Source organism: Cydia pomonella, chromosome 9 (genome assembly GCF_033807575.1).
Source record: "Cydia pomonella isolate Wapato2018A chromosome 9, ilCydPomo1, whole genome shotgun sequence".
Taxonomy (NCBI): domain Eukaryota; kingdom Metazoa; phylum Arthropoda; class Insecta; order Lepidoptera; family Tortricidae; genus Cydia; species Cydia pomonella.
In genome coordinates this window covers 1,306,998-1,332,012 of record NC_084711.1, presented here as the reverse complement: position 1 = coordinate 1,332,012, position 25,015 = coordinate 1,306,998, and the positions used below count along the sequence as shown (strand labels likewise).

Here is a 25,015-nt window from a genome sequence, read left to right as displayed (position 1 = left end):
CTGATAAGTCATCGTCTAAAATTATCGGTGACAACAACCACACGCTCACGTGGCACACTTTCCCTTTTAAAAACAACAAAGAGGTTGTTGAAGACAACAAAGTTGACGTGTAGGACTTTTGCAAAACAAAAAAAAAACAAAGAAGCGAGACCTATAAACCTAGAATATATTATGCTGAAGTGATCGACATTAAAATCGAAGTGGTATGTGAATATTTAGATAGAGGAAACCGTTTTGTCACGAAATGGAATTTCATAGAAAAATTACCGTTATTTCGTTAGATTCAAAATGCTATTCTTCCCTCTTAAGTAGGTATGTTTCTTGTAGATTACTTGGGAAAAGAAATACGCGGAACTTCACAAGTATTGCTCTACATTGGTTTCCTTTTTAAATTTGTTTATAGTAAACACCGCTATAATGAACTGGCACCAGTAATGGGATGGTATAGACTAATCCTGTAAAACGAGTATTTACCATCATTTCTTAATCACTGGCAACATTTTACCATAAACAAGAGCCAAAGAGCTGCTTAAGTTAAATTTTTCATTGATACCTATTTGTTAGTTTGAAAATTAATGGCGCCATACATCCCATGACTGGACCAAAAAACTATAGTTTTAATTGGTTAATAATATTGAAACCAATTGCAGTAGCTTTCATTAAATACATAGAAAACATAAAGGATAAATTGGGCATTCAACTTTTGAAGCATAAAGCGGTAGAAATTTTACAGATGTCGGTGAAATATCAAAAATACTTAAAATTTTCTGTTAAATATCCCATGATTGGTGCCGTTAACATAGGAAAATAGGAAATGCAATACGGATAAGCAAACAATTTAAATTGGATAACACACGGATAGCTGGCTTAAGCTTTTTTTTAAAGCGGCTTATGTAATACAAGGAGTTCTTAATCTACTTCTACCTTAACTATTAATTAATTTCGCCAAATGTCCCGGAGGTCAATTCAAACTTATATTGTCTCATCAAATAATATGATTAGGCGAATTAGAATTTTAGTTATTCGATCTGTTTCTGATACTGATACTGATGTGTCATTGCAAAGAAATGTCACTTTTGACACTGACAGATCTGTATCATATCGGAAACAGATCGAATACGCCTGGATGTCAGTCGCCCGTGCGTCTCGTTCGTGCCAATTCATTTATGGAAATGTACGAGCGACTGACATCATTTAGATATAATTTCAATTTCACAATTTGAGTTAGCATTGATAAAATTTGACTATTTATACAACAGATCCTTGATGGAGTCAGTCCAAGATAAGGTGTCAGAGATTTTGACATCCCAGAGTGTTATTTTAAATGTCAAACTTCTATGAAATTATGACGGTTACTTAATACTTGCACAGGTTGGGCTCCGCGTTAGGTCCGCACTATAGCTATAGCTTCTGTAAATAGTTCCGTCCACTGAGTAAACTGTCGCCGCACGCGCATACCGTGGCGCACGCGATTCATGGTAATCTGAAGTTAGTCCAGTCAATTAGTTAGTATTATAGGTGCTCGATCATGTAAATGACACAACTCGAGGCTAGCCCTCCCTCCCTGGGTAATTTCAATATAGAAAATAATTTACATAATTTAATTGACCACTATGCCCCTCTGTTTTTCTATTTTTTAATTATTATAAGAGTTTGAAGCTTTTTAAATTTTTTATGGAAAAACACAAGTCAAAAAATATTTGATAAAATAATTTTATTTGTTCCCTATAAATAAATTAAATAATAATTAATTTATTATTTAATTTAGTTAAATTTATATGGAATTTGTTTCTCGCCAGATAGGAAAATGGGGACTACATTTCCGTCATCCCCTTTCTTTCTAAATAATGTATGAAAGTAGTACTTGACTTTTAGCAGCATGTGTCATTTTGGTACATTTTTATTTTTCGTTTGGTGTTTGTCGATGTACAATTGTCATCTTAGCTAGGACCCCTTATCTAATAGCTAACACTGATTTTTCTGCCAACTATACGATAGACTTTTATAATATTGTTCACAGGAGAAACTATTAAGGGAAAACCTAAATTAAAAAACTCTACCTATTTACATCAGAGGCCGGTGCTAAGATTTTATAGCTAAGGCCGTAGTCTCTTGAAGCTATTCGATAATAAATAAATAAATAAATAATATTATATTACATAATTACACAAATTGACTAAGTCCCACAGTAAGCTCAATAAGGCTTGTGTTGAGGGTACTTAGACAACGATATATATAATATATAAATATTTATAAATACTTAAATACATAAAAAACACCCATGACTCAGGAACAAATATCCATGCTCATCACACGAATAAATGCCCTTACTAGGATTTGAACCCGGGACCATCGGCTTCATAGGCAGGGTCACTACTCACTAGGCCAGACCGGTCGTCATAATTTACAAATACAAGATGCATGTTGCATACGTTAGCACAACACTAAAGCAGCAGGGTCAGCCGCATTCGAGGGAAGCCAGTGCTGAACTGGTCTAACTTGACAGACGTACAGACGTACTCTCAGAGTAACAACAGTTGAAACCGTACAATGTTGAAACCGTACCAAAATTCCTTTCAAGTTTCAACACTGAATGTAGTAACAATTAATTCAATTTTTTTTTTTCAATTTCAATTTTTTATTTGTTTCGAATCCAGGAAGATCCATATAGTATTAGTACAGTACAGAGAATCTTAAAAATAAATTGGGGTTAGTGACATAGAATTTACAAATAACTTAAAACACACACAGACATGGCACATTAAGACAACACAAAAAGTATTATAATAAAATAAAATAAAATCTAGGCAATCTATTAGATGCACCATTTCTCAGCATTTGCAACAAAAGTCGCAAAGATATTATATTGTTGTTAACGTAGGGAAGAGCGGTGCCGCCCAACACAGGCAATTCTTTGCTTACCGGGCGGCTCCATCCCCTAAATCATGGCCATGTGTTTTTTAAGGAAATAAAGAATTTTGTATTTGTATTTTGTATTTGTATTGTATTATACATATATATTCAAATCGTACAAAGAAAGCACGTATTTTCATCTAGATTTTTTGTCTTTTTAGGCCCATTTTTGTACAACAGATTAAATGCAAAACTAGACTTATACTCACTTAGCTATGCTGGTTGTAAGAATACTATACGACGCGCCCTTCATAATATGACATACGATGATACAGAGAACTTACTAATAGTCTTAAAATGATTACTTAGGTACTGCACTTTGATATAGAATACTTAAATAAGTTATTTAGTTAATGTGATAAGATTTTTATTGTATACTGATAATTAAGTAAGTGAATAATTCCAAATTCATTTTGCCCTATTCTGCCTGAAACACAGGAACAGGAGTTCAGGCATTTTTAAAATTTTCCTTAAAATTTTCAATAAATTATTTGTATTTGTTAAGAAAATATAGTTCGTGTAATCCACGATGACGCGCGGATTTGTCAAATCTAGCCTTTAATGGCATGACAATACGAGTCAAGGCACGCGTCATCGTGAATGACACGATCTGTATCTTTACAATAAATAACTATCAGCTATTAGTATACGTAGCACCCCTACCTTTATCTCTTTGTTTGTAATAGGTAAGGAGTAAGAAAGAGATAGCATGCTTCTCTCAGCGTTCCGAATACACGAATGAACTTTATTTTATCCAGCTTTAATAGACTATAAGTGTACTCTCGCTTGAGAAATTATCCTCATTGATTGGACTACATAACGTGCCGCGTACGCTGGCATGTCGCGTCAAATTTCCTACTCGCAGGTTGAGCGAACACTTAAGACGATATACCGCTTCTCCATACAAACGTAGTCCCCATTTTCCTCCCTGGGCAATATGTGCATAATAAATATAAATATTTACATAATATTGACCAAAGCTACATAATATTGACACGGTGCTCACGAGGAACCCGAAAGATTTTAACCATATATTTCTGAGGCCAAAAGAAGGAAAAAATGTTATATGAGTTTCAGTAAATTTCGCCAAAAAAAATTTTTTTTTTTTAATTTTGAACGTATTTGTACATAAAACTAGTTCTTGCAAAGGTTACTCGTCACTTTTTGACATCTATCAATAAGGATATTTAGACTACGCCCCATAATGGCATCATCGCGATCAAAAAGGCGTTTTGCACTAAGTTACGATAAGAAGATGTTTTTTTTTACATTGGTATTAACTATGAAACTAGGCGAAATCCAGAAAAGTTTATATGACATTTTAGTCTCTAAATGTGATCAGTAATACACTGTCAAAATCTTTCGGTTTCTTCATGTAACACCGTGTATAGGTCCTTTTATAAATGTGTATGGCATTTGTTTTTCGCTCCTAATTCTTATAGGGGCATATTTATAGTTGATAAACATGTAATTTTATTGTATAAAAATCTTCTTCCTCGCGTTATCCCGGCATTTTGCCATGGCTCATGGAACCTGGGGTCCGCTTAGCAACTAATCCCGAGAATTGGCGTAAATACTAGTTTTTACGAAAGCGACTTGTATAAAAATATTTTCCATAATGTCAGTTTCCAGAGAGGAAAATGGGGACTACGTTTGTATGGAGACGCCGTCCTCCACTATCCTCTTACCTCGCATTTCCTAGCAAATTGTCCAGTTTAGACAATGGCGCTGTTTTCCTAATGATAGTGACAATTTCGTCAAGGTGAACTTTGCTCGACAAATAACTGTAGGATCTATATCATTGACATATATGTATAAACCATTCACGCCCGTACATGAAACAATTATGAATATTATGGAGGGTAGAGGTAAAGTACCAATTACATCCACACTTTATGAGGCTTGATATCAGACCCGATGTCGTTCCCGAGAAAGAGTATTTTTCCGTTTCACGTTTACAATATTTGAAATGTAAAAAAATGGTTCATATGCAAAAATATCGTACATTGAACATTTTTGGCAATTAGATACGAATAAATTTTTACATTTCAAATATTGTTACCGATGCGCTAATATTCCGTAAACCGAAAAAGATTATCAGGCCCGAAACCGGAACTGATTTCGGGCCCGATATCGGGAAGTGTGGATGTAATTGGCGCTTAAGGAGAAATTCCGTCAAAAACCCTTAAATTTAAATTCATACTATAGCGCCACTCTGGAGACATTTGGAACTGTTATTTATATAGCTGACAGCTGGGGGCCTACCGCGAAAACCGAAATTCGCAAATTGCGGGGATCTTTCTCTTTTACTCTCACTAGGACCAAATAGAGTGACAAAGAAAAATGCCCGCAATAGGGTTGTTTCCATCTACAAATCATAGGGCAGAATTGTATCCCAATAAATTCTTTTGGATTATAAGAACATGTTAAACTACTTTTAGGGGACCTGTAATGACCATATTTTTGTAACTATTGTATTTAAAATATCTTTTGGCACACGTCACGTGACCAAACTCGAAACGTCATTGAAGATTCTGATGACGTCACAACTCTCGGATTGACACTGTTGACAGTTAGGCGATAAACAACAAATGACAAATGTCAGTTGACAGTTCGTATCTTCTACGTGTGTATGTCAAACCGTAAACTGTGACGTCACACAATTTCCAAAGAGCGTTTTGGGCGCGAAAGCATCTGTCAAAATATATTTTGTTAAATTAACATATTTAAAGTCGTTTTTAGTATAAAAGTTGAATTTTAGGGCAACTTTTACTTAATATAGAACGTAATACAAGCGTTTCAAAAAATTGGAAACAACCCTATTGACGAACTTCGATTTTCGCGGTAGGCCCACTTTTGCAACTGTTTTTACATATTTCTTAACATTTTTTTTTAATTTGCCGCCTTTTATTGACGGAAAAGGCTTGCCAAGCGATACATTCTAAATTTAGATTTTCTAAGTCGGCTCTCTGTATTTCTACGATTACTTTTTTTTTAAACTATAGTCTGTCTAGCCATTTGCGTCAGTAGAAAAAAGCAGGCATCTTTATCTTTTACTCCAATTAAGGCGTAATTAGAGGGACAGAGAAATATGATTTTTGATATTCGCGTTAGGCCCTCGGTATGTCTATGGTCACTTATTAATTTTTAGAATGATCAAGCGTTTTTACTCATAACTGGAATAATCTTAATGCATTGGCATAAACTCTTAGATGCTATGTCATCGTTTTCATTCACGATAAAAAAAAACTATCTGTCACTTCGCATAAACGTCAAAATCAAAGTTATTGTCACTGTCACAAGTTGAGTTCAGTTGAATTGAATCAGTTGAGTGTATCACATCACTTGCTTGAATCACTTCAGTTCATTCAGCTCAATCCGAGTTAGCAGACCGAGGGGTCGCTTAGCTTGATATTAATATTTATCCGCCATAATTCAACCCGTGTACATATCGTCAACTGCAAAAGTTATCCTGTCACAATGAAAACACTCGTAGTATTCTGTGCAGTACTAGCATTAGCATCTGCTTATGACCAATCGAACATCGTAGCGGCCAGGATAGAGGTATACGCCTCCTAATATGTAGTTATTACATGATGCAGTGTGTTTGGAGCAGTATTAACTTGTGTTTTTTGCAGACGTGTCGTGGTTGCTCGCTGAACCGGCTTCCTCAAGTGAAGCAGTTCGTGATGGAAGACGCGCCTCTGTACGAACATGTAGAAGTGAAGTTCATCACTGGCGCGGCGCCCGAGGTGGTGTTACTTGGTGAGAACGACCACGAGCTGGAGCGGCTGCCGCTCTCCCAACTCGATCGCGCAGAATGCAACCAGCTACTTGAAGAAAGAGGGTTTGTAAAGAAACAAAAGAAATCTGAGTTTTAGTTCGTGGTGTAGGCCATTGTGGGTGTAAAAAAATAATGATTGAATATCACATAAGAAGGTTCAAAATGGATTAAAGTTTTACTACATTCCATGTATGAAGATGATATATGAAGCAATATTTAGTATTATGACAATGTCTTCTACAGTAATTAGTACAAATTTGTGTTTAGCTCATAAGTAATTTCTGTGTTATAGGGAAATCTTGTCCACCATTACTATAGTATACTGTATTCATGACCGCTGATAAAGCTAGAATTGTAAAATAATAAATGGCTTTTCGCAAGATATTAGAGTATTTCATTTTATTGTTTTGTGTAGACTGCCAATATTCTGCTACCATTTAATCACTCAAAGTCCAAAATCTTCCAACAATGGTCCAAAACTAACTTGAATATCTTTGGTTGGGTATAACTATTATTTGATTAATGCAGTTCTAAGGCAAAACAGTTTCATAAATGGAAGCAAAAACTCGTATAAAAATAAAAAGGACATTTTTATTGATATTTAATTGCATATTGAACCTTTGCATCATAATTTGTGGTTCTATGATAGTAAATAAGTAATATAAGACAATTTTAATCAGATTGACGTAGTAGATAGACCTAGCTAAAGAATGCAAAAATAAAAACCAGTTTGCATTCCCTAGTCCCAGCTCAAAGGTTTGTGTTGTGGGTACTAGACAATGATACATATAACTGACCAAAGTTTCAGCTTGGGGCAAAAATGCTTTCTTATGTCCGTGTTTCGTGAAATTTGTGAGAAGGTTTAATGATTAAATAGAATGTTTTTGTCGATTCAGTTTTTAAAATGGTGTAGCCGAAGTAGCCATACAAATGTATTCAGTTTTAAGTTATGCTCGCCAGGTCTACAGCTCAGAACTACTAGTGTATAGTTACAAAAATATGAAATTTAATTTATAGTTTTGATAAATATAGTATTACATAGAAAACTTCCATAACTCGGGAACAAATATTTGTGATAAACACAAATAAATTCCCTTACCAGGATTGGAACCTGGGACTACTTCATAGACAGAGTCCTACCGACTGGGCCAGGAGGCTGCCTATATAAAAAAAATTTTATACTACGTAGGTGGCAAACAAGCATACGGCCCGCCTGATGGTAAGCAGTCTCTGTAGCCTACGTACGCCTGCAACTCCAGAGGAGTTACATATGCGCGTTGCCGACCCTGACACCCCTCCCCCCCCTCGTTAAATTAGAATTGCTTGAATTTTTGTGGACAAACTTCTTATCTTATCATGTAGCATGACACCGAGTGTTATGGAGTGCATAGATAAGGCACCCAAACAGATATTCAGGCCTGTAATTGGAGACTTAAAATGGATGATATCATTTATTTGCGTGATGGTAACTTTACAGATCCTTTACAGGTGATATCTACTTTTGATATAATTCATAAATCATAAACCTTTTTTACAAAGATAGGAAGCCCGCTCTAGCCACTAACTTTGCACAATCATAATTAAATAAATGTAACCGCGGCTGGCAAAACGGACCACTTTGTCGGTTGTGGCAATAAAGACGAGATTTACCAATAACCTGTCAAAGCGTCCTTATGGCAAGCGATAAAGTGGGACGTTTTATTATAATTATTATACATAGAAAACACCCATGACTTGGGAACAAATATCTGTGCTCATCACACAAATAAATGCCCTTACTGGGATTTGAACCCAGAACCATCAACACATGAATAACACATGCACGAAACATGGCAGTTAGCACACAGTAAGAATGCATACACAATCCACATCCCTATTATAAGCTCCATTTTTAACGTGGCACTTGGCATTGAAACTTAGCGTGGTCAGACTCCACAGGCGGGATCCCACCAGCGTGCAGCAGAAGCATATTCAGTACAAAAATGCATGTGCCGCACACTGGTGGTACCCCGCCTGTAAAGTTTTTCTATAAATACAGTAGTAAACAGCAGCCAATTCTTTTTGAAAATAATTAGAGTAGGTACTTAACATTCAATACTATGAAGAATATATGGCTAATTATCCAATATTAGGGAGGCATCTTCCTGTAATCGATTAATTATTATCCCCATTAATTTTACCCATTTATTCATAAACGATTAAAACATTATTAGGTAGTAACCTAAATAAGTCACCAACTTAGTTTGAGGATAGGCAAGAATTAATTTAAATTATTTCCTTATGGTAAACTTTATTTTTATTAACAAATACGTTTTTCACTTCTCTTGCTCGTAAAATTGTTATTTAAGTCGCATGTAAAATTGTTATTTAAGTTGCTTACTTATTATGCTCTAGAGCATAAAGTAGAATCATCTATAACGACCCTTATTAACTTAGCAATAAAGTTATAAACTGCCAGCCCAGCCCTGCCGGTGCGGCTGCGACCGGCGCGCTCCCGACCGGTCCGGGTAAGATTTCGTTAGTCTTAAACAAATACGGTAAAATAACCTTAAATATTGGAAGAAAAAAATCGATATTCGAAGGTTTATAATATCTTATCGCTAAAGTTACACATAAAGACGGGTGTTTTTTTAGGAAAACTTGAGTTTAAGCAGATATAACAAAACACGTGTACATTATTTTTTCCTGTTCTCCAACATATACTCAAACAAGCCATTAACTAGCAAGTTGCTCGAGCATCACTTTCTATAGGGGTTAGATTTAGTAACTTTTTAGTACTTTGGAGGACAATTTCTCCCAATAGGTTGTTTGGGCAGCTAAAAAAAAATACGTGTCCGTTATTTTAGACTACTCTATAAGATATATAAATATAAATCAAATCGGAACCGGACAGTTGGGTACCTTTCCTTGTTAGTGAAGTGCGCGCGGACGCCGCGCTCATATTTATGCAGCGGTTGGAGCGAGACAGATGACAGGGCGTGCTATTCTCATATGCGTAGTAGTGAATCTCCGCGGCAGGGTAATCCTAAATTGCTACATTTTGATCTACCCGTCTTACGTCTTAGAAGATTAGACAGAAGACATGCTATTGTGATCGCTACAAACGCGATCATAGTCGAAGGGTGGAATAGATATAATATTCTAGGATACCTATCTTTCTATTTTTAGCCATATCGAAAATAGTATATAAGGCGGCAGTTCAATACAATAAACGTACATTATTCAACCGGCTATCACGCGTTTCACTAATTCTCCTGCGCGGACACCCAAAATTTCATAAAGTTGAAAATAACGCTTGCACCGTCTGGGTTATCGAAATCGCTGCCAACTAGGTCCGTGTTATCATGGACACGTTTGGACCGCCTGATGGTAAGCGATTACCGTCGCCCGTGGACACCACACGAGGGGTTGTAAGTACGTTGACGCCATTTAATATGGGAGTAGCTAGTAAATGAAAGTCCTCCTGGTAGATACAGTATATATTAAAGTAAGCTGATAGATACAGCGGTGCTCAGGTGAGCAGCGTCACGTCGAGGTCCTCGTCCCGGCCGTCTTGGAGCGCGCGGCGCAGCACACGAGCCACCACGTCGCTGAGCGCCTCGCGGGCGCCTTCGTCGAGGAGGGATAGGCATTGCTTTAAAAAAAAAAACAATGTAATGTCTGGGACTGAAATAGCACATTATTGTCGAGGCTCGGAAGTAGCTATATGCTGGCTGGAGGAGGAATGAAAAATAGGACATTACTATAGAGGCCGGGAAACGTAGGTTTGCAGGCCAAGTAGATATATATACGCGGCCGGCAACCCCGTTTCTCGCCGAGATATGTATAGTGCTTTTCTCAAACTTGCAATTAAAATAAAGAATTGTAGTCAATTTGTTTTGTGGCGACCTACTCGGCTCGCCACTCTACCAGCGGTGTACAACCTTACGCGCGTAAGTCAGCGCGCTTGCGCGATGCGCCACCGCCGTTGCTTAGCAACCAAAATGCACAACAGATCATCGTACCAAGCTAACTGAAAAATATTATTTATTGATGGTTGGAAGTTGGAAGCCAAGACGTTGGTTCGCAATTTAACGTTAAAAAACAAAAGAAGGTTGCTTTAAGGCAGTATGAAATTCCTTTACATATCATCTTCACTCATCGCACCTGATATCGTATTTCCGGACCTAATTTGACGTAAGTCATGTCATCATTTCATAGCAAGTTTGAGAAAAATAATTAAATGTCAATATTTTCAAAATTGCTTTCTTAGGGTTAGAAATGAGAATATTAGGTATAATTTGAGGTATATTATCGTATCTGGAGAAGCCCAGAATGGGTTTTGAAAATTATTTTTATTCTAATTTTTGGCGTACCGCTAGCACTAGTAACGGTTGCGGGACGACGGGGCACGGTAAATGATAGGATGGTCATATGTAGACTCACTTTGTGGAAACTGTCGTCGTTCTGTAGACACAGTACAGCGCGCAGCGCGAGCTCGGCGTTGGCCCGGACATAGGTGTTCTTCTCCTTCGTGCCGTTGACCAGGGCCGGCAGCAGCGGCCGCAGCACGTCGGGGCCCCTGGCGCCGCGCAGCGCGCCCGAGCGCCCGAGCGTGGTGCTGGCGCGCGCCATCAGTTGCTTCACCTCGTTGTTGCTGTGGTTCATGCTCTGCACAGACAAAATACAAGATTGTTAAACTGGACTGAAATAAATAGATAGATAGAATTACTAAGTCCATCTTGTATACCATATTTTATGCAAAATAAAGTTTTTTTGATTTGGCACACCTCAGTAAAAATATACAAGAAAAATAAACAATTGATTAAATTTAGAGGCAGACAACAGGCGGTCTTATCGCTAAAAAGCGATCTCTAATAGATGTAGTAAACTAAAGAAAAAGTGACCATGGCCTCCGGGTTCGGGTCAGGACGTTAGCGTTGTAAGCTGAAAAGCGTTATCGTGAATCTGCGGGCAATTTTTTATATTTTCGGACGCTCGATTTAGGCACTCTAAAATCTATGGTAAACAGCGGAATTCTATTTTCGACATATTGCTCGTATTTCGAAAATACGTTTTCAGTTCTATTAGTAGAATTTAAATGCCTGGTAGTCGAGATACGAGTAGTATTGAACAGTCAAGTGCAAAAATATGTATCGAAAGAATCGTCTCATAAATATAGTACTACGCTCTTATTACACTGGAATAAGATGCTATGGGACATATTTTTGAGTAAGATGTGTACACCCATATTTTTACACTTGACTGAACGAAATACACGTAATCGAGCGGTCAAAATTCAAATGCCGAAGGTTGATATTGGGCTGTAGCCGCGCGCGTCAGTTGACATCTTTGGCGGTCAAAGGGTTGAAATATTAAACGTGCGTGCCACTAGGAATATAAACCGTAATGACCTGTTATATAGTTTTTGAGCTCCCGATATTTCGACGCAGTTAAATGCATCGTGTCCCGGTCGTTTTAAGTCTAGTGAAACTAACCGTGAATCATTCAAAACTGTTAAACGTGCGCGGTTAAAAAATAATTGGCACAGTGGAAAAAGCAGCCAAACCATACAGCACTAACGAAATACCATACATTTTGTTGTGATTAAAAGCGGTGTAGTCAATACACTACATTATGTTTTCAATTAGACGTTTGAATAAATAAATAAAAACACATGTGGGTTGCTGCATTAGACAAAAAATTCATCAATTCAAGGAACAAATTGCTGTATCTTATGTATATGCAAATAATTTTCGACAGACAATGTTTATTTTAATTAGAGTTCCGTTACAACCATGACAATGGATATAGATGCGAACCATAACATCCACTCATGTATCATAATATATCTTTCAAGTCTGTTATTAATGTTATCATAACAGTTCGCGACTCCAACAACATATTTTAAGAATATTGACATCTGCATAAATACGTACCGGAAGCTAAACTTGCTTGGAGCATCATAGAAAATCTAGAGATTATATGACATGATAATTTAACTAAACAATATATGAGAACGATTGTTTAACGTCAAAATACCTACAAATAGTCGGACAGTAAGAAATCATCGAAAATAAATTAAAAAAAATATCCTGACGAATTGAAATCCTTTTTTAAGTCGAGCGTACCCAAAGCCCGACCAATCGAGTGGTACTGGTGGTGGTGCACTTACTTTGACGAGCTGTGTGAGTATGGCTTGCGGTGGTGCGCGATCGTATTCCAGTAGATGCTTCATAAGGTACCCTATGCGAAGACCCTTGTTATAGGAACCTTGTCTATCATTCTCGCATCGAAAACAACTTGCACTTACCCTGACGAACTGTGTGAGTAGGGCTTGCGGTGGTGCGCGATCGTGTTCCAGTAGATGATTCATAAGGTACCCCATACGAAGACCCTTGCTATAGGTACCTTGTCTATCATTCTCGCATCGAAAACAACTTGCACTTACCCTGACGAACTGTGTGAGTAGGGCTTGCGGTGGTGCGCGATCGTGTTCCAGTAGATGATTCATAAGGAACCCCATACGAAGACCCTTGCTATAGGAACCTTGTCTATCTTACTCGCATCAAAAACAACTTGCACTTACCCTGACGAATTGTGTGAGTATGGCTTGTGGTGGTGCGCGATCGTGTTCCAGTAGATGATTCATAAGGAACCGCATACAAAGACCCCTGCTATAGGAACCTTGTCTATTTTATTTGCATCGAAAACTACTCGCACTTACCCTGACGAACTGTGTGAGTATGGCTTGCGGTGGTGCGCGATCGTGTTCCAGTAGATGATTCATAAGGAACCCCATACAAAGACCCCTGCTATAGGAACCTTGTCTATTTTATTTGCATCGAAAACAACTCGCACTTACCCTGACGAACTGTGTGAGTATGGCTTGCGGTGGTGCGCGATCGTGTCCTAGTAGATACTTCATAAGGTACCCCATGCCGCGAAGACCGTTGCATGCGATGGGTACTTTATCACTGGCTAGGTATCCTAAGAGAGCTTTGTCTATTTTCTCTTCGAACTGTTCAGTATAAACTACCTGCAAAAATAATTGTGTAAATATAGACGCCGATCAAGATTTTTAGATGTCTGGTAGACAAGTCGTGATTGGCAATTGTCACTAAATAAATAAAAAATCTCGTGCGTCAATGTTAACATGTAGGTCCAACAATGTAGGGTGAACTATCAGTGTCACAATGATTAGCGGGGTGAAATATGTTATACAAAACTTCTAAACGGTATTCTGAGGAGTCATAAAACTTATTAACAAAAAATAAAACCGACTTCAAGTATTACCAAAAGCGCCATACATGTACCTATAACATTTGAAGAGTTCCCTCGATTTCTCCAAGATCCCATCATCAGACCCCGACTTGGTGCCAACGGGACCATCTCGGGGTTATACCCGTTCGATAAAAAAAAAATTGAAAATCGGGTCACAATTCTCGGAGATATCGAGTAACATACGTACAAAAAAAAACAGTCGAATTGAGAACCTTTTTGAAGTCGGTTAAAAATGGCAGACGCTTTCTTCCATATGGTTTGATAGCTGATTGTGATATTTTTTAGTAAATAATTATACATCGTCTTACCTCAGACATTTCATTTAATCAACCTGAGTTATAGTGTTGCCTCCAACTAACACATGATGCAATAAGGCCGTACCTCTATGAGTAAATGATAGACATGTGATATAAGAGTAAAATAAGACTAAGATTACTACGAACCTCAGGCGTTTCTTTTAAGGCGACGAAAAGCGCACAAGACCTTCCATGAGCTAGCATCCAATCCGCCTCCGTGATCGTCGTATTCCCTCCGGCCAACACATGATGCAGCAACGCCGCGTCTCTATGTGTGGGAGGGAGACAGTGCAGCAGCGCGCCGAGACAGCCGCCGACGGCGCCGCGGGGCGGGTCGTCCGCGTGCGCCAGCAGCGCCGGGCTGGTCAGCGTGGCTAGCACGCTGAGCGCTAGTTGCTCGGACATCTTGTCGCCGCCACCTGGAAATGAATAATCATTTAGCTTTTGTGTATAACCATGAGATGCGAAAGTAACTCTATCTGTTACATCTTCACGTTTAAACCGATGAACCGATTTAGTTCTTTCGACTTCTTTTCATGAGGGATAATCCGTGACTATGGAAATTTACCGTCAGTGTATCAAGTACCTTTTCTTCAGTTTCTCTAATAGCGAAATAGTCGGCGTTCCTGATGCCGTTCTGCATCAGTAAGAATAGTGGTTTCGTCAGAGTATGCATCCGTACTAGTTAAGGTAGTGCGAGACAATTTTTAATACCTGCCTTGAGTGCCTTTAAGGTCTTTAGACACCTGTAATGATGCTCCTAGGCGCCTGCAGCATAGTTTCTCTGATAGCGAGGTCATCAGCATTTTTGATGCCGTTGTGCATCTCTACGAAGAGCGTATGTATATGTACTAGTAGGGCTTTTTTAACGTAGGATAAGCACCTTTGGGGAAGTTTGGAGATAAATGACTCACCTATGATGATGCTCCTAAACGCCTGCAGCATAGTTTCTCTAATAGCGTGGATAACCACGCCGATGACGGCGTTCTTGATGCCGTTGTGCATCTCAACGAAGAGCTGATCGGCGCACTAGTTGAGCGAGGGCAAGTCCGGCCTTTATACCAATTTCTTCCTCCTGCCCCTATCCCACTCACTCCTTTCTTTCTCATATCCTCTCTCACACAATCCATCCGTCGTTTTTTGGGTCTACCATCCGCTCTCCGTCCATCAACATTCATTGCTAACTTTCTTTTGCCTATATATTCATCCTTCCTCATTATTTAATGGGCATTTGCCCATACCACGCTAACCTACTACTCCTTATCTTCTCCGATATCGGTGGTGCCTGCCTTTATACCAATTAAAAGCATCTTTGGGAAGGTTGACTCACCTGTAATGATGCTCCTAAGCGCCTGCAGCATAGTTTCTCTAATAGCGGGGTCATCGGCGTTCTTGATGCCGTTGTGCATCTCAACGAAGAGTGGGTCGGCGCGTGTATGTATCCGCACTAGTTGAGCGAGGGCAAGTCCGGCCTTTATGCGGACTGGGCGCGATTGGTCGTTCAGCGCCTTTAGGAAGGTCGTTTGGAGCTGTGGTAAGAACTGCTTCAGCATGACGCCAACCTGAGAAAAAAATAAAGGTAATATAATAAATCCAAATAATAATTCACCGCAGCCTATGGACGCCTGCAACTCCAGAGGTGTTACATAAAAAAAAAAAACTTTATTTAGTACCATAAAAGTAACAACTGCTTACATTTAGACAACGCTAATTTAGGTATACATACCTATATTATATATTCACTAAAGGCTAAAGGTACACATCATTTAATTTGTTTAAACATAGGAGTAGGTAAGCGTCTTCTGTTCCCCGTACTAGTTATATAACTGTATCACGGTGGAACAGCATTCGCCGTTCTATTAGTTTTTTCTAAATGTAATCTGTAAGTGTTTGACAAAAATAATTTATATAAAACAAACAAATTCATTTCTTATAACGATTACCGACCGTTGCCGACCCTTTAAAAATCTGTACACTCCTTTTTTGAAGAACCTCATACTGTAGATCCTCGGGAAAACCTCGGCAGGGAGCTCATTCCACAGCCTGAGCATCCGCGGGAGCAAGTTCCTCTTGAACCACTCAGTGCGCGACCAATAAGGTTCTAGGGTGTGAGGATGAACACCCTGCCGACGGCGAGCGGTGCGGTGATAGAAAGCGGCCGTCGGCATCATGCCAAACAATTCTTCAGAGCACAGCCCATTGTACAAGCGGTAGAACACACACAAGGAGGCAAAGTCTCTCCTTAGACTTAAAGGTTCAATATCGCTTGTGAGTTTGGGATCGTCGACTATTCGTACAGCACGCCTTTGGGCTTAGACGAAGAGCCCAAGCGCCTCTTTGTGTGTGAAGAACACCGCGGCTTTGACACTGGCCTCAACTGGCTTTGAACCTGTCACCCAGGATACGAATGAGAGGCCAGTAATATACAGAACGGAAGACAGTATAGCGGCCGCAGAAGTAAGATTATGACTACCAATGCTATGACTGATGAATTGCTGACATTCGATGCATGTGTATGGTTTAATTGAGATGTTCTAATAGCATACCCTTGAGAGTAATGAAGCCAACGTCCTTAACACCGCGGCTTTGACACTGGCATTGAACCTGTCACCCAGGATACAGATAAGAGGTCTAGTAATGCGCAAAACGGAGGGCTGAATAGCGGCCGCTGAAGTCAAGATCATGACTACCTATGACTTGTGTATGGTGTTATTGATATATGTTCTAATAGCATACCTTTGAGAGTAATGAAGCCAGTGTCTCGAGTACAGCTGCCTTCACACTGGCATTGAACCTGTCTCCCAGGATACGGATGAGAGGTCCAGTAATGTGCACAACGGAGGGCTGGATGGCCGCCGCTGAGGTTAACGTGATGACTTCTCCCAACATGAGTGCGGCGGCTTCCTTGTCTTCGGGTAGACCGTTGAGGATGGACTCGCGGAATAGAGGCAGGATTGGTGCTATGCCCTGTAAAGAAGTTAGTTGATAAATGTCTTTTCTTTTGTAGTTTATATTAAGAAATATAGTATCTAGGGCTGACTCTAGAAAGTAAATTTATGTGGAAGCCATATATAGGTATAAAACCTACAATTATATCGGTAACAGCAAACAAAACCCAGTAAGCAGAAACAGGCAGCAGCTCGCCTTCTGATCCGAAGCGAATGTCACAGCCTGTCTTATATCCACCACATGCGCAATCTACCTCTCCGTGTTTAACGTAACGTATTGAATGTTTTTAAATGACTAGTATGTAAGCACTTTGGTACAATACTGTAATGCTTATGTATGCTGAAAAAAAAAATACGTTTTTGTGAGCACCTCCCAAGCCATTTTAAGCATGTCTCGGCCAGTTTTGGAAATAGAATATATAACTCCGTATAAGATAATTAAAGTCTAAGAAAGAAAAATTTAAGAAAAAAATATTCTCAAATAGGTGGCGATATACCTTTGGCCAATACTCGAGTAGGTGGCGACACCGTTTGATATTTAACTCATATCAGTGGAAGAACATGGGTCAAATAGCCATATGTAATTCTACGAGTTTTAATCCTGTGTCGGAAGATGGCAGTAAATTTTGTTGACTACAAAATTTACTTTGACAATACGCCTGTATTACTAAATTCTCTTTGGTTTCGGCGAGGCATCGGAGTAGTTGAGGTACGTAAGGTTTAGAGAACGGCCTTTTAACTGCGTGTTGTGAAACTAGAATCTTATCCTTATCAACCAGAAACCAGGCAGCAGTTCTCCCTTCAGATCCGAAGCCGCATATCTCACAGCCTGTCTTATATCCGCCACATGGGCTATCTGCTTCTCCACGTTCAACGTCTTTGTGAGCGCCTCTTAAGCCATTGTAAGCACATATCGCTATAGGCTGGACCATCTTTTAAAGCCTGCATGATGTGACACTAGAATCTTACCTTAGGCAAGTAGAAATCAGGCAGCAGTTCTCCCTTCAGATCCGAAGCCGCATATCTCATAGCCTGTCTTATATCCGCCACATGAGCTATCTGCTTCTCCACGTTCAACGTCTTTGTGAGCACCTCTTAAGCCATTGTAAGCACATATCGCTATAGGCTAGAGGACATCTTTAAAGGCCTGCATGTTGCGACACTGAATCTTACCTTAGGCAAGCAGAAACCAGGCAGCAGTTCACCCGTCAGATCCGAAGCCGCATATCTCACAGCCTGACTTATATCCGCCACATGGGCTATCTGCTTCTCCGCGTCCAACGTCTTTGTGAGCACCTCTTAAGACATTTGAAGCACATATCGGTCGGTTTCGGTGAATAGTATAAATCTTCGGAGCAGTTATGTAAGGCTAGAGGAACACCTTTTAAGGCCTATATGTGACACTAAAATCTTACCTTAGGCAAGCAGAAACCAGGCAGCAGTTCTCCCTTCAGATCCGAAGCCGCATATCTCACAGCCTGTCTTATATCCGTCACATGGGCTATCTGCTTCTCCACGTTCAACGTCTTTGTGAGCACCTCTTAAGACATTTGAAGCACATATCGGTCGGTTTCGGTGAAGAGTAGTATAAATCTTCGGAGCAGTTATGTAAGGCTAGAGGAATACCTTTTAAGGCCTATATGTGACACTAAAATCTTACCTTAGGCAAGCAGAAACCAGGCAGCAGTTCACCCTTCAGATCCGAAGCCGCATATCTCACAGCCTGTCTTATATCCGCCACATGGGCTATCTGCTTCTCCGCGTCCAACGTCTTCGTGAGCGCCGTGAGCGCCTCCCAGGCCATTTGGAGGACGTCCCGGTCGGTTTCGGCGAAGAGCAGGACGAGCCCGCGCAGCAGTTGAGGCACGTAGGGCGTGAGGTCGGCGCGCGTGTGGGACACGTAGGCGCACAGCAGGGACGCGGCGGCGCGACGCTTGTCGCCCTCGCTCGTGCGGATTGCCTCGAGCAGCATGTCGATTATGCTGTCGAAGTGATAACTAGTTAGTAAGTTGTTTAATGGGTGAATCAACTTTTTTTGTTTTGTTATCCTGTCCCGTTGTCCAAGGGACAACAGTGGCACAGTTTGTTTAAAGAGACGTTGTATGCCGTTCTATTAACATGCCTAGTAGGGGGCCTATTATGGACATTGGTTATAACGACCACAAAAACGCAAGTTTGATACATTTAAGTACCATAAAATCAGTATTTCAATGAACTTTTGTCCCCTGCTGGGCTAAGATGCTCGGCTCTTTATCATTTCTCACTATGCCTGTCACGTTCTAACAAGTATGTAAGTGCGAAAGTGACGCATGACATGACAAGTGATAAAAATGCGACCATGATACGCTGCCTGGACAACTAATCGTAACCATGGCAACGAGTGACGCTAAAAAGTTGGTTCTCCCTAATAGTACATTACGATACAAGTGCGAAAAATAGGAAATTCGAAACGAGTGGCGATAAATTAAAACACGACCGAAGGGAGTGTTTTAAATCGACACGAGTTGCGAATTACCTATTCGCACATGTATCTTACAACTTTTTACAGTACATATGGCCCTTTAAATGTTCGACACAGCAACGTAATATGCTAATTTTCGCACTAGTGCTATAAAGTAGCACCATATGTACTGTAAACTACTTTATAGAACAAAAAATGATGACTCTACCTTCAATATACATATATACATCTTAGAAGCTTCTATGTTCGTGAACAACAACTTGCCATTATTTCCAGAATACTCACACGGATCTAGAAAAAAACTGGCTCTACCTAAGACCAAATTGAAGATGGTTAGCTGTGGTCCTTTTGCCATGGCAATAAAAATATTTAACAAAATCCCACATGAGATCCGAGAACTCAGTAATATAAGTGCATTTAAAACCCAACTCAAAACATATTTAATTCAAAAAGCTTTTTACTCTGTACTAGAATTCCTGAATGAAAATGTAACTATATGAAATATAATGTAATAACTAATAATATAATAAAATATTTAATATGTAATTAATCGTGATGTTTCATTTAATAATAAGTAATCGTCAATTGTAATGTAAATTTGATAATATTTAATCTTTAGTCGTAATTCAATAACATGTAATGTAATATTTAATTGTAATGTTAAATTAAATATTTTATGTAATGTATAACCTTTAATAGTGATTCATAGCTACTTATTACTAGTCCGTAAGTTACGTTTTGCAGTGCCCTTACAGGGTTCATAGCTGATCAGAATTCTTAAGTATCACCTTAATATGTACCTATGAAGGCAATAAATGACTGAATACTGAAAAGTTAGAAGAAATGAGGGCAGTGTCTTTGAGTAAACAAATTTGACTATAGTCATGAGGCGGGTATTTTCAGCTCAATTCGGGTCAGCATCGCTCCGAGCAAATATAGGGTTGGCATAACTTGACGTCCATATGTGTGCAAGACGCAGATAAGATAATGATTTGAATTTTGATAACCCTAAATAGCTGAAAGGGATAGTGCTATACATTAGAAAGGGACACAATGATTCGTCTCTGAACCGCTGTCAAACTTCGGTTTTGTAGGAAGTGTCATTTCTGTACGGTAGTAAAATTATTTATTTTGTGCTATAGTCGAACATAATAAATAAATAAATAATAATAAATAAATATTATAGGACATTATTACACAAATTGACTAAGTCCCACAGTAAGCTCAATAAGGCTTGTGTTGAGGGTACTTAGACAACGATATATATAATATATAAATATTTATAAATACTTAAATACAAAGAAAACAGCCATGACTCAGGAACAAATATCCATGCTCATCACACGAATAAATGCCCTTACCAGGATTTGAACCCGGGACCATCAGCTTCGTAGGCAGGGTCACTACCCACTAGGCCAAACCGGTCGTCAATATATTCGTAGTTATTTAAAACAGTGCATTTAGGGACATAAACAAAACTTAAATTACAGTATCTGGAAGCCGAGCTTCGTTAGATCGATTTTTTCGCCCCCGAAAATTCCCATATAGAGCCGTTTAAGGGGAAAACAACTTATATATTTAGTTTCTGTGTCTTTAATATGGTTCAGATTTACACTAAAGAAAATAGGAACACCCAGAGCAACTAGTATGTATATAGTTAGCTAAGCGGATAAAGTCTCGTATCAGGAACAAGTAGTACCCAAACAAGTAGTAGAAACTTTAGAAAAACATCCTGATAAAATAAAGAGTACACTTAAGAAAGCACTGATTAATTGAATTAATTTTGTTACAAATAGTATTATAATAACATGTAAACACTAACTGCCAACAGGACTAATTATATACTTAGTTAAGGCTAAACTTAGTTAACACAATCTCCAAATATAGAGATTATAACTGAGTGCTGACTGTACCTCAACAAAAAAACTGAAATAAACAGATTAAATTTTGAATTTTTTTTTAAGTTTTTTGAATTTTTTTTGAGGAATTGGTCTCTGATTATTGCTTCACCGCGTACAAGGTCACATTGTATAAAAATATTAGGAAGACAATAAAATAAGTATATATAATAAAGTAAGTAGTGTATAAGGGAGAAGTAGAAGAGGGAGCTGGAAGGGGTAGACCTCGGCGGACTTTCTCTGATCAAATCGGGGAAATCCTGAAGCAAGGCCAGGTCAAGAGCACCCTAAACCGACGAGCGTGTGTGAATGTTATGAAAGAACAAAGTTCGGCAAATTTTGTTTTCTAGAAATTGATCAATTTGGTTCCAGTCATATTTTTCATACTTTTGTATGTTTTCTTACCTTACTTGCATGTAGTACAAAACTAAACCGGTAATTTATAATTGCGTAATTTACATTTCTATGTAATAGTTTTCTTAGTAATTTAGGAAACTTTAGGCCTATTTTTAGTTCATTTATTTTAAATATATTTGTAAAAGGCTGTTTGTTTTCTAAATAAAAATAAAAAAAGAAAGTGAAGGAAGCGAAAGAGGTATGTCAGGATCGTAGCAACTGGAAATCCGTGGTCTCTGCCTACCCCTCCGGGAAAGGTGTGATTATATGTATGTATGTATGTATGTATGTATAGATGATAAAATGAGTTTGTAGGGCGTGTATATTTGTTAGATTTGTAGCTGGCCCTCAACGGCTTATCTTTTGTCCATTGTTAACTAAAACGGCGCGTGTCACTACCTGCAAAAAATAGGGTCGTATAATTCTAATTGGCACCTGAGCGCGGGCTAGTCTAACGCTCAAAAAACCAGTGTAGGTGTGCTTTTCGATAACGCGCCTTTGTTACGCATATCGAGGACACATTTTAGACCGGTTCGGTAGAGTTCGACTCGCCGGCACTCACCAACCGTATATACATTGTGCCACGAGGGGGGTAAGTGAAATTTTGGATACGAGGGAATTAAAGACCCGAGTTTGTAATATTATTACCCCCGGAGTTACACACAATGTTTTTCATCACACTTGCGAAGTAAAAACTAAATTTTATGCGAAATAATTCTTAAACACGGTGACATATCAAACATTCGTCCGCCATTTTGTAATTTCTTGATAGGTTAAGCATCGAAGGCACAGACCTATTCGGCATTCAGCCGCAATTGAAAATTATGTAAAAATATTTTAAACGGCTGTTAAATTAATCAAATTAAATAATTTTAAACATAAGCAAAAATATTAAAATTATAAATGTCAGTATTTTAAAAGTAATGCTACTTGGTTTGTATGAATAAGTGACATAATTTTTTTTTTCACAATACATAACTCACGCGGAAATAAAATAGCCCTTTGTCCTTCAGTACACTTGCATGAAATAAGATCTTTTTCGAGCAAGTGTGATGAAAATTATTTTTCCATTTGTTCATTTTGAATCTTATTTCAATCACCATAGGAGTTGTAATTAAATAACCGGTTAAAGTGACCGGGCCCTTTTTTGCAGGTAGCGGCACGCGCCGATTTAGATAACAATGGACAAAAGATAAGCCGTCGAGGGCCAGCTACAAATAACAAGTATACGGGGCTCGGCTCAGGCTTTTAACAGCCCAGACGCGGTTTATTTATTTAGTATAAATTTTATTTTGACACTTGGAGAGACTTTACACCTCCAAATTTTATTAGTATTAGTACTCTGACATTGGGGACCTTTTACATCTCCAGATTTAATGTGTTTTTAACCATAGAGACTATACATCTCTATTGTATTGTAGTAATTATTTATTTTAAGATTATTATAATGTAATGTTTACCCAGGTATTGGCTGTTGTATTTATAAATGTTGTTATGTTGTATGTCAAGAGCATAGGGCGTCGGCTGAAAGAAAGGGGCTGCGACCCTCGCTCTGGTTCTTTCCTGGTCCTTCAGATATCACTGGCCATTCAGCGAGGCAATGCCGCCAGTATTTTTGGCACTTTTGGTCCGGGTGAAAATCAGAGTGGGGGCTAGGTTTCTATTTGTTTATTGTTTTTTGTTATATAGATACTAGGTAGGCCGTTGACGAAACGTGTTGTGGATATATATTTTGTAGGATAGGTGCATATTACGATGACGAAGCGTGTTGTGGATGTTTTTTTTTTTTGCTTGTATTTATTGACGAAGCCTGCGTCGTGGATCTGACATCTGTCTTGATATGATTTTAATTGTGTTTTTAATAAATTATGGAATTAAAAAAAAATTCATGTCACTATATGATGTTACTATAAATGTTGTATTGACTTGTAAAAGAGCCCTTGAGGCCTACTTGCAGAATTTTTGAATTTTTTGAATTATTTATTTTTACCATCGGACGCCCTGCGCGTCGGTGACGGGCAGCAGCGCGTTGCGGCAGTGGTCGAGCTCCTGCGCCTCCCGCTGCTGGCCGCGCGCCGCCGCCAGCGCGGCCAGCAGCGCGGGCAGCACGCGCGGCAGGTGCCGCGCCAGCGCGCCGCCCGCCGCCGCCGCCAGCGCCGACAGCGCGCGCGTGTCCGCCGCGCCCGACGTCAGCACCGGCACCAGGTACGGCAGCACGGCGCGCGACTTTATCGCCATCACCTCGACAGATATCCCCATATCATAAATAACAACTTTTCCTATCCCACCACTGTTATCTGTCATTTATACATTCATTAACGCGAATATAAGAACATGCGTAAAAAGTTTCAAGAAAAGTCTATATTGTCTATTCCTCATAACAGCACTTGTGCTTTAAATCGCTATAAAGTTACTGCGATTAATGGCTACAAACTTAACAAAATCCAAACTAATACAGTTTCAAACTAAGTGCATTGCTGCCAACTTACAAAATATTCATTTGGCTGCATAGTAGAAACAATTGCTTCATAAGTCAGAAACCCGCATGTAACACCCGTAATATAGCAACACCCATAGACTACGAAGACCGCTTAGCCTTACTTGTTAGTCTCCTTAGGCTACTGTAGCCAAAATCGAGAAAAAAAATATCCAAAAATTTAATTTAGCAAAGAGCAAGTACTAGGGCCTCATGAGTTACGAGGAGGTGTCGCCGACCGGCCGGGCGGGGTCGCGTATCTTAGCTATATACTTTTGCTTTGTTTACCTAAATTAAGACTTATTTTTGATAACTCGTAGGAAAAGTATTATATGCAACGTTGTATAAGTAGATCAAAAAATGCTCGTGGCGTATTCCTTTACAATGTTCGGCTCCGGCTCACATTGTAACTACGCCACTCGCCTTTTTTGACCCTTGTTATACAACTGTTGCATAAAATACTATAAACTAACAATCATTTCACTGAAAAAGTACATGTGCAAATTCAAAAGGCGTAAAGCCACATAAACAATAAGTTTTTGTCAAAAATTTAATTTTTGGTACAAGCTTTTATCGCTGA

At 39.0% G+C, this 25,015-nt stretch overlaps 2 protein-coding genes across 2 annotated transcripts in view; one reads left to right on the top strand and one right to left on the bottom strand.

Moving 5' to 3' along the window:
- The first annotated feature begins 6,203 nt into the window (after nt 1–6,203).
- On the top strand, nt 6,204–7,081 carry LOC133521062 (selenoprotein M-like). Its single transcript, XM_061855792.1, has 2 exons — nt 6,204–6,477; nt 6,552–7,081. Exons 1-2 carry the CDS (start codon nt 6,394–6,396, stop codon nt 6,792–6,794), a joined length of 327 nt encoding a protein of 108 aa, XP_061711776.1. The 5' UTR covers nt 6,204–6,393; the 3' UTR covers nt 6,795–7,081.
- Nucleotides 7,082–10,161: 3,080 nt separating this feature from the next.
- The window catches only part of LOC133521063 (stalled ribosome sensor GCN1), an 81,477-nt gene continuing 66,623 nt past the window's right edge, over nt 10,162–25,015 (bottom strand). Inside the window, 8 exon segments of the mRNA XM_061855793.1 lie at nt 10,162–10,331; nt 11,123–11,347; nt 13,542–13,715; nt 14,404–14,675; nt 15,587–15,818; nt 16,993–17,223; nt 18,865–19,186; nt 23,950–24,200. Of these exon segments, the coding sequence (XP_061711777.1) occupies nt 10,209–10,331; nt 11,123–11,347; nt 13,542–13,715; nt 14,404–14,675; nt 15,587–15,818; nt 16,993–17,223; nt 18,865–19,186; nt 23,950–24,200 (1,830 nt within the window). The 3' untranslated portion in view covers nt 10,162–10,208.

Excerpts from the sequence above, each read along its gene's own strand:
- LOC133521062 (XM_061855792.1), top strand. The coding sequence starts at position 6,394 with ATGAAAACACTCGTAGTATTCTGTGCAGTACTAGCATTAGCATCTGCT. Across the intron at positions 6,478-6,551 it reads TCGTAGCGGCCAGGATAGAG|ACGTGTCGTGGTTGCTCGCT; the intron begins GTATACGCCTCC and ends TGTTTTTTGCAG.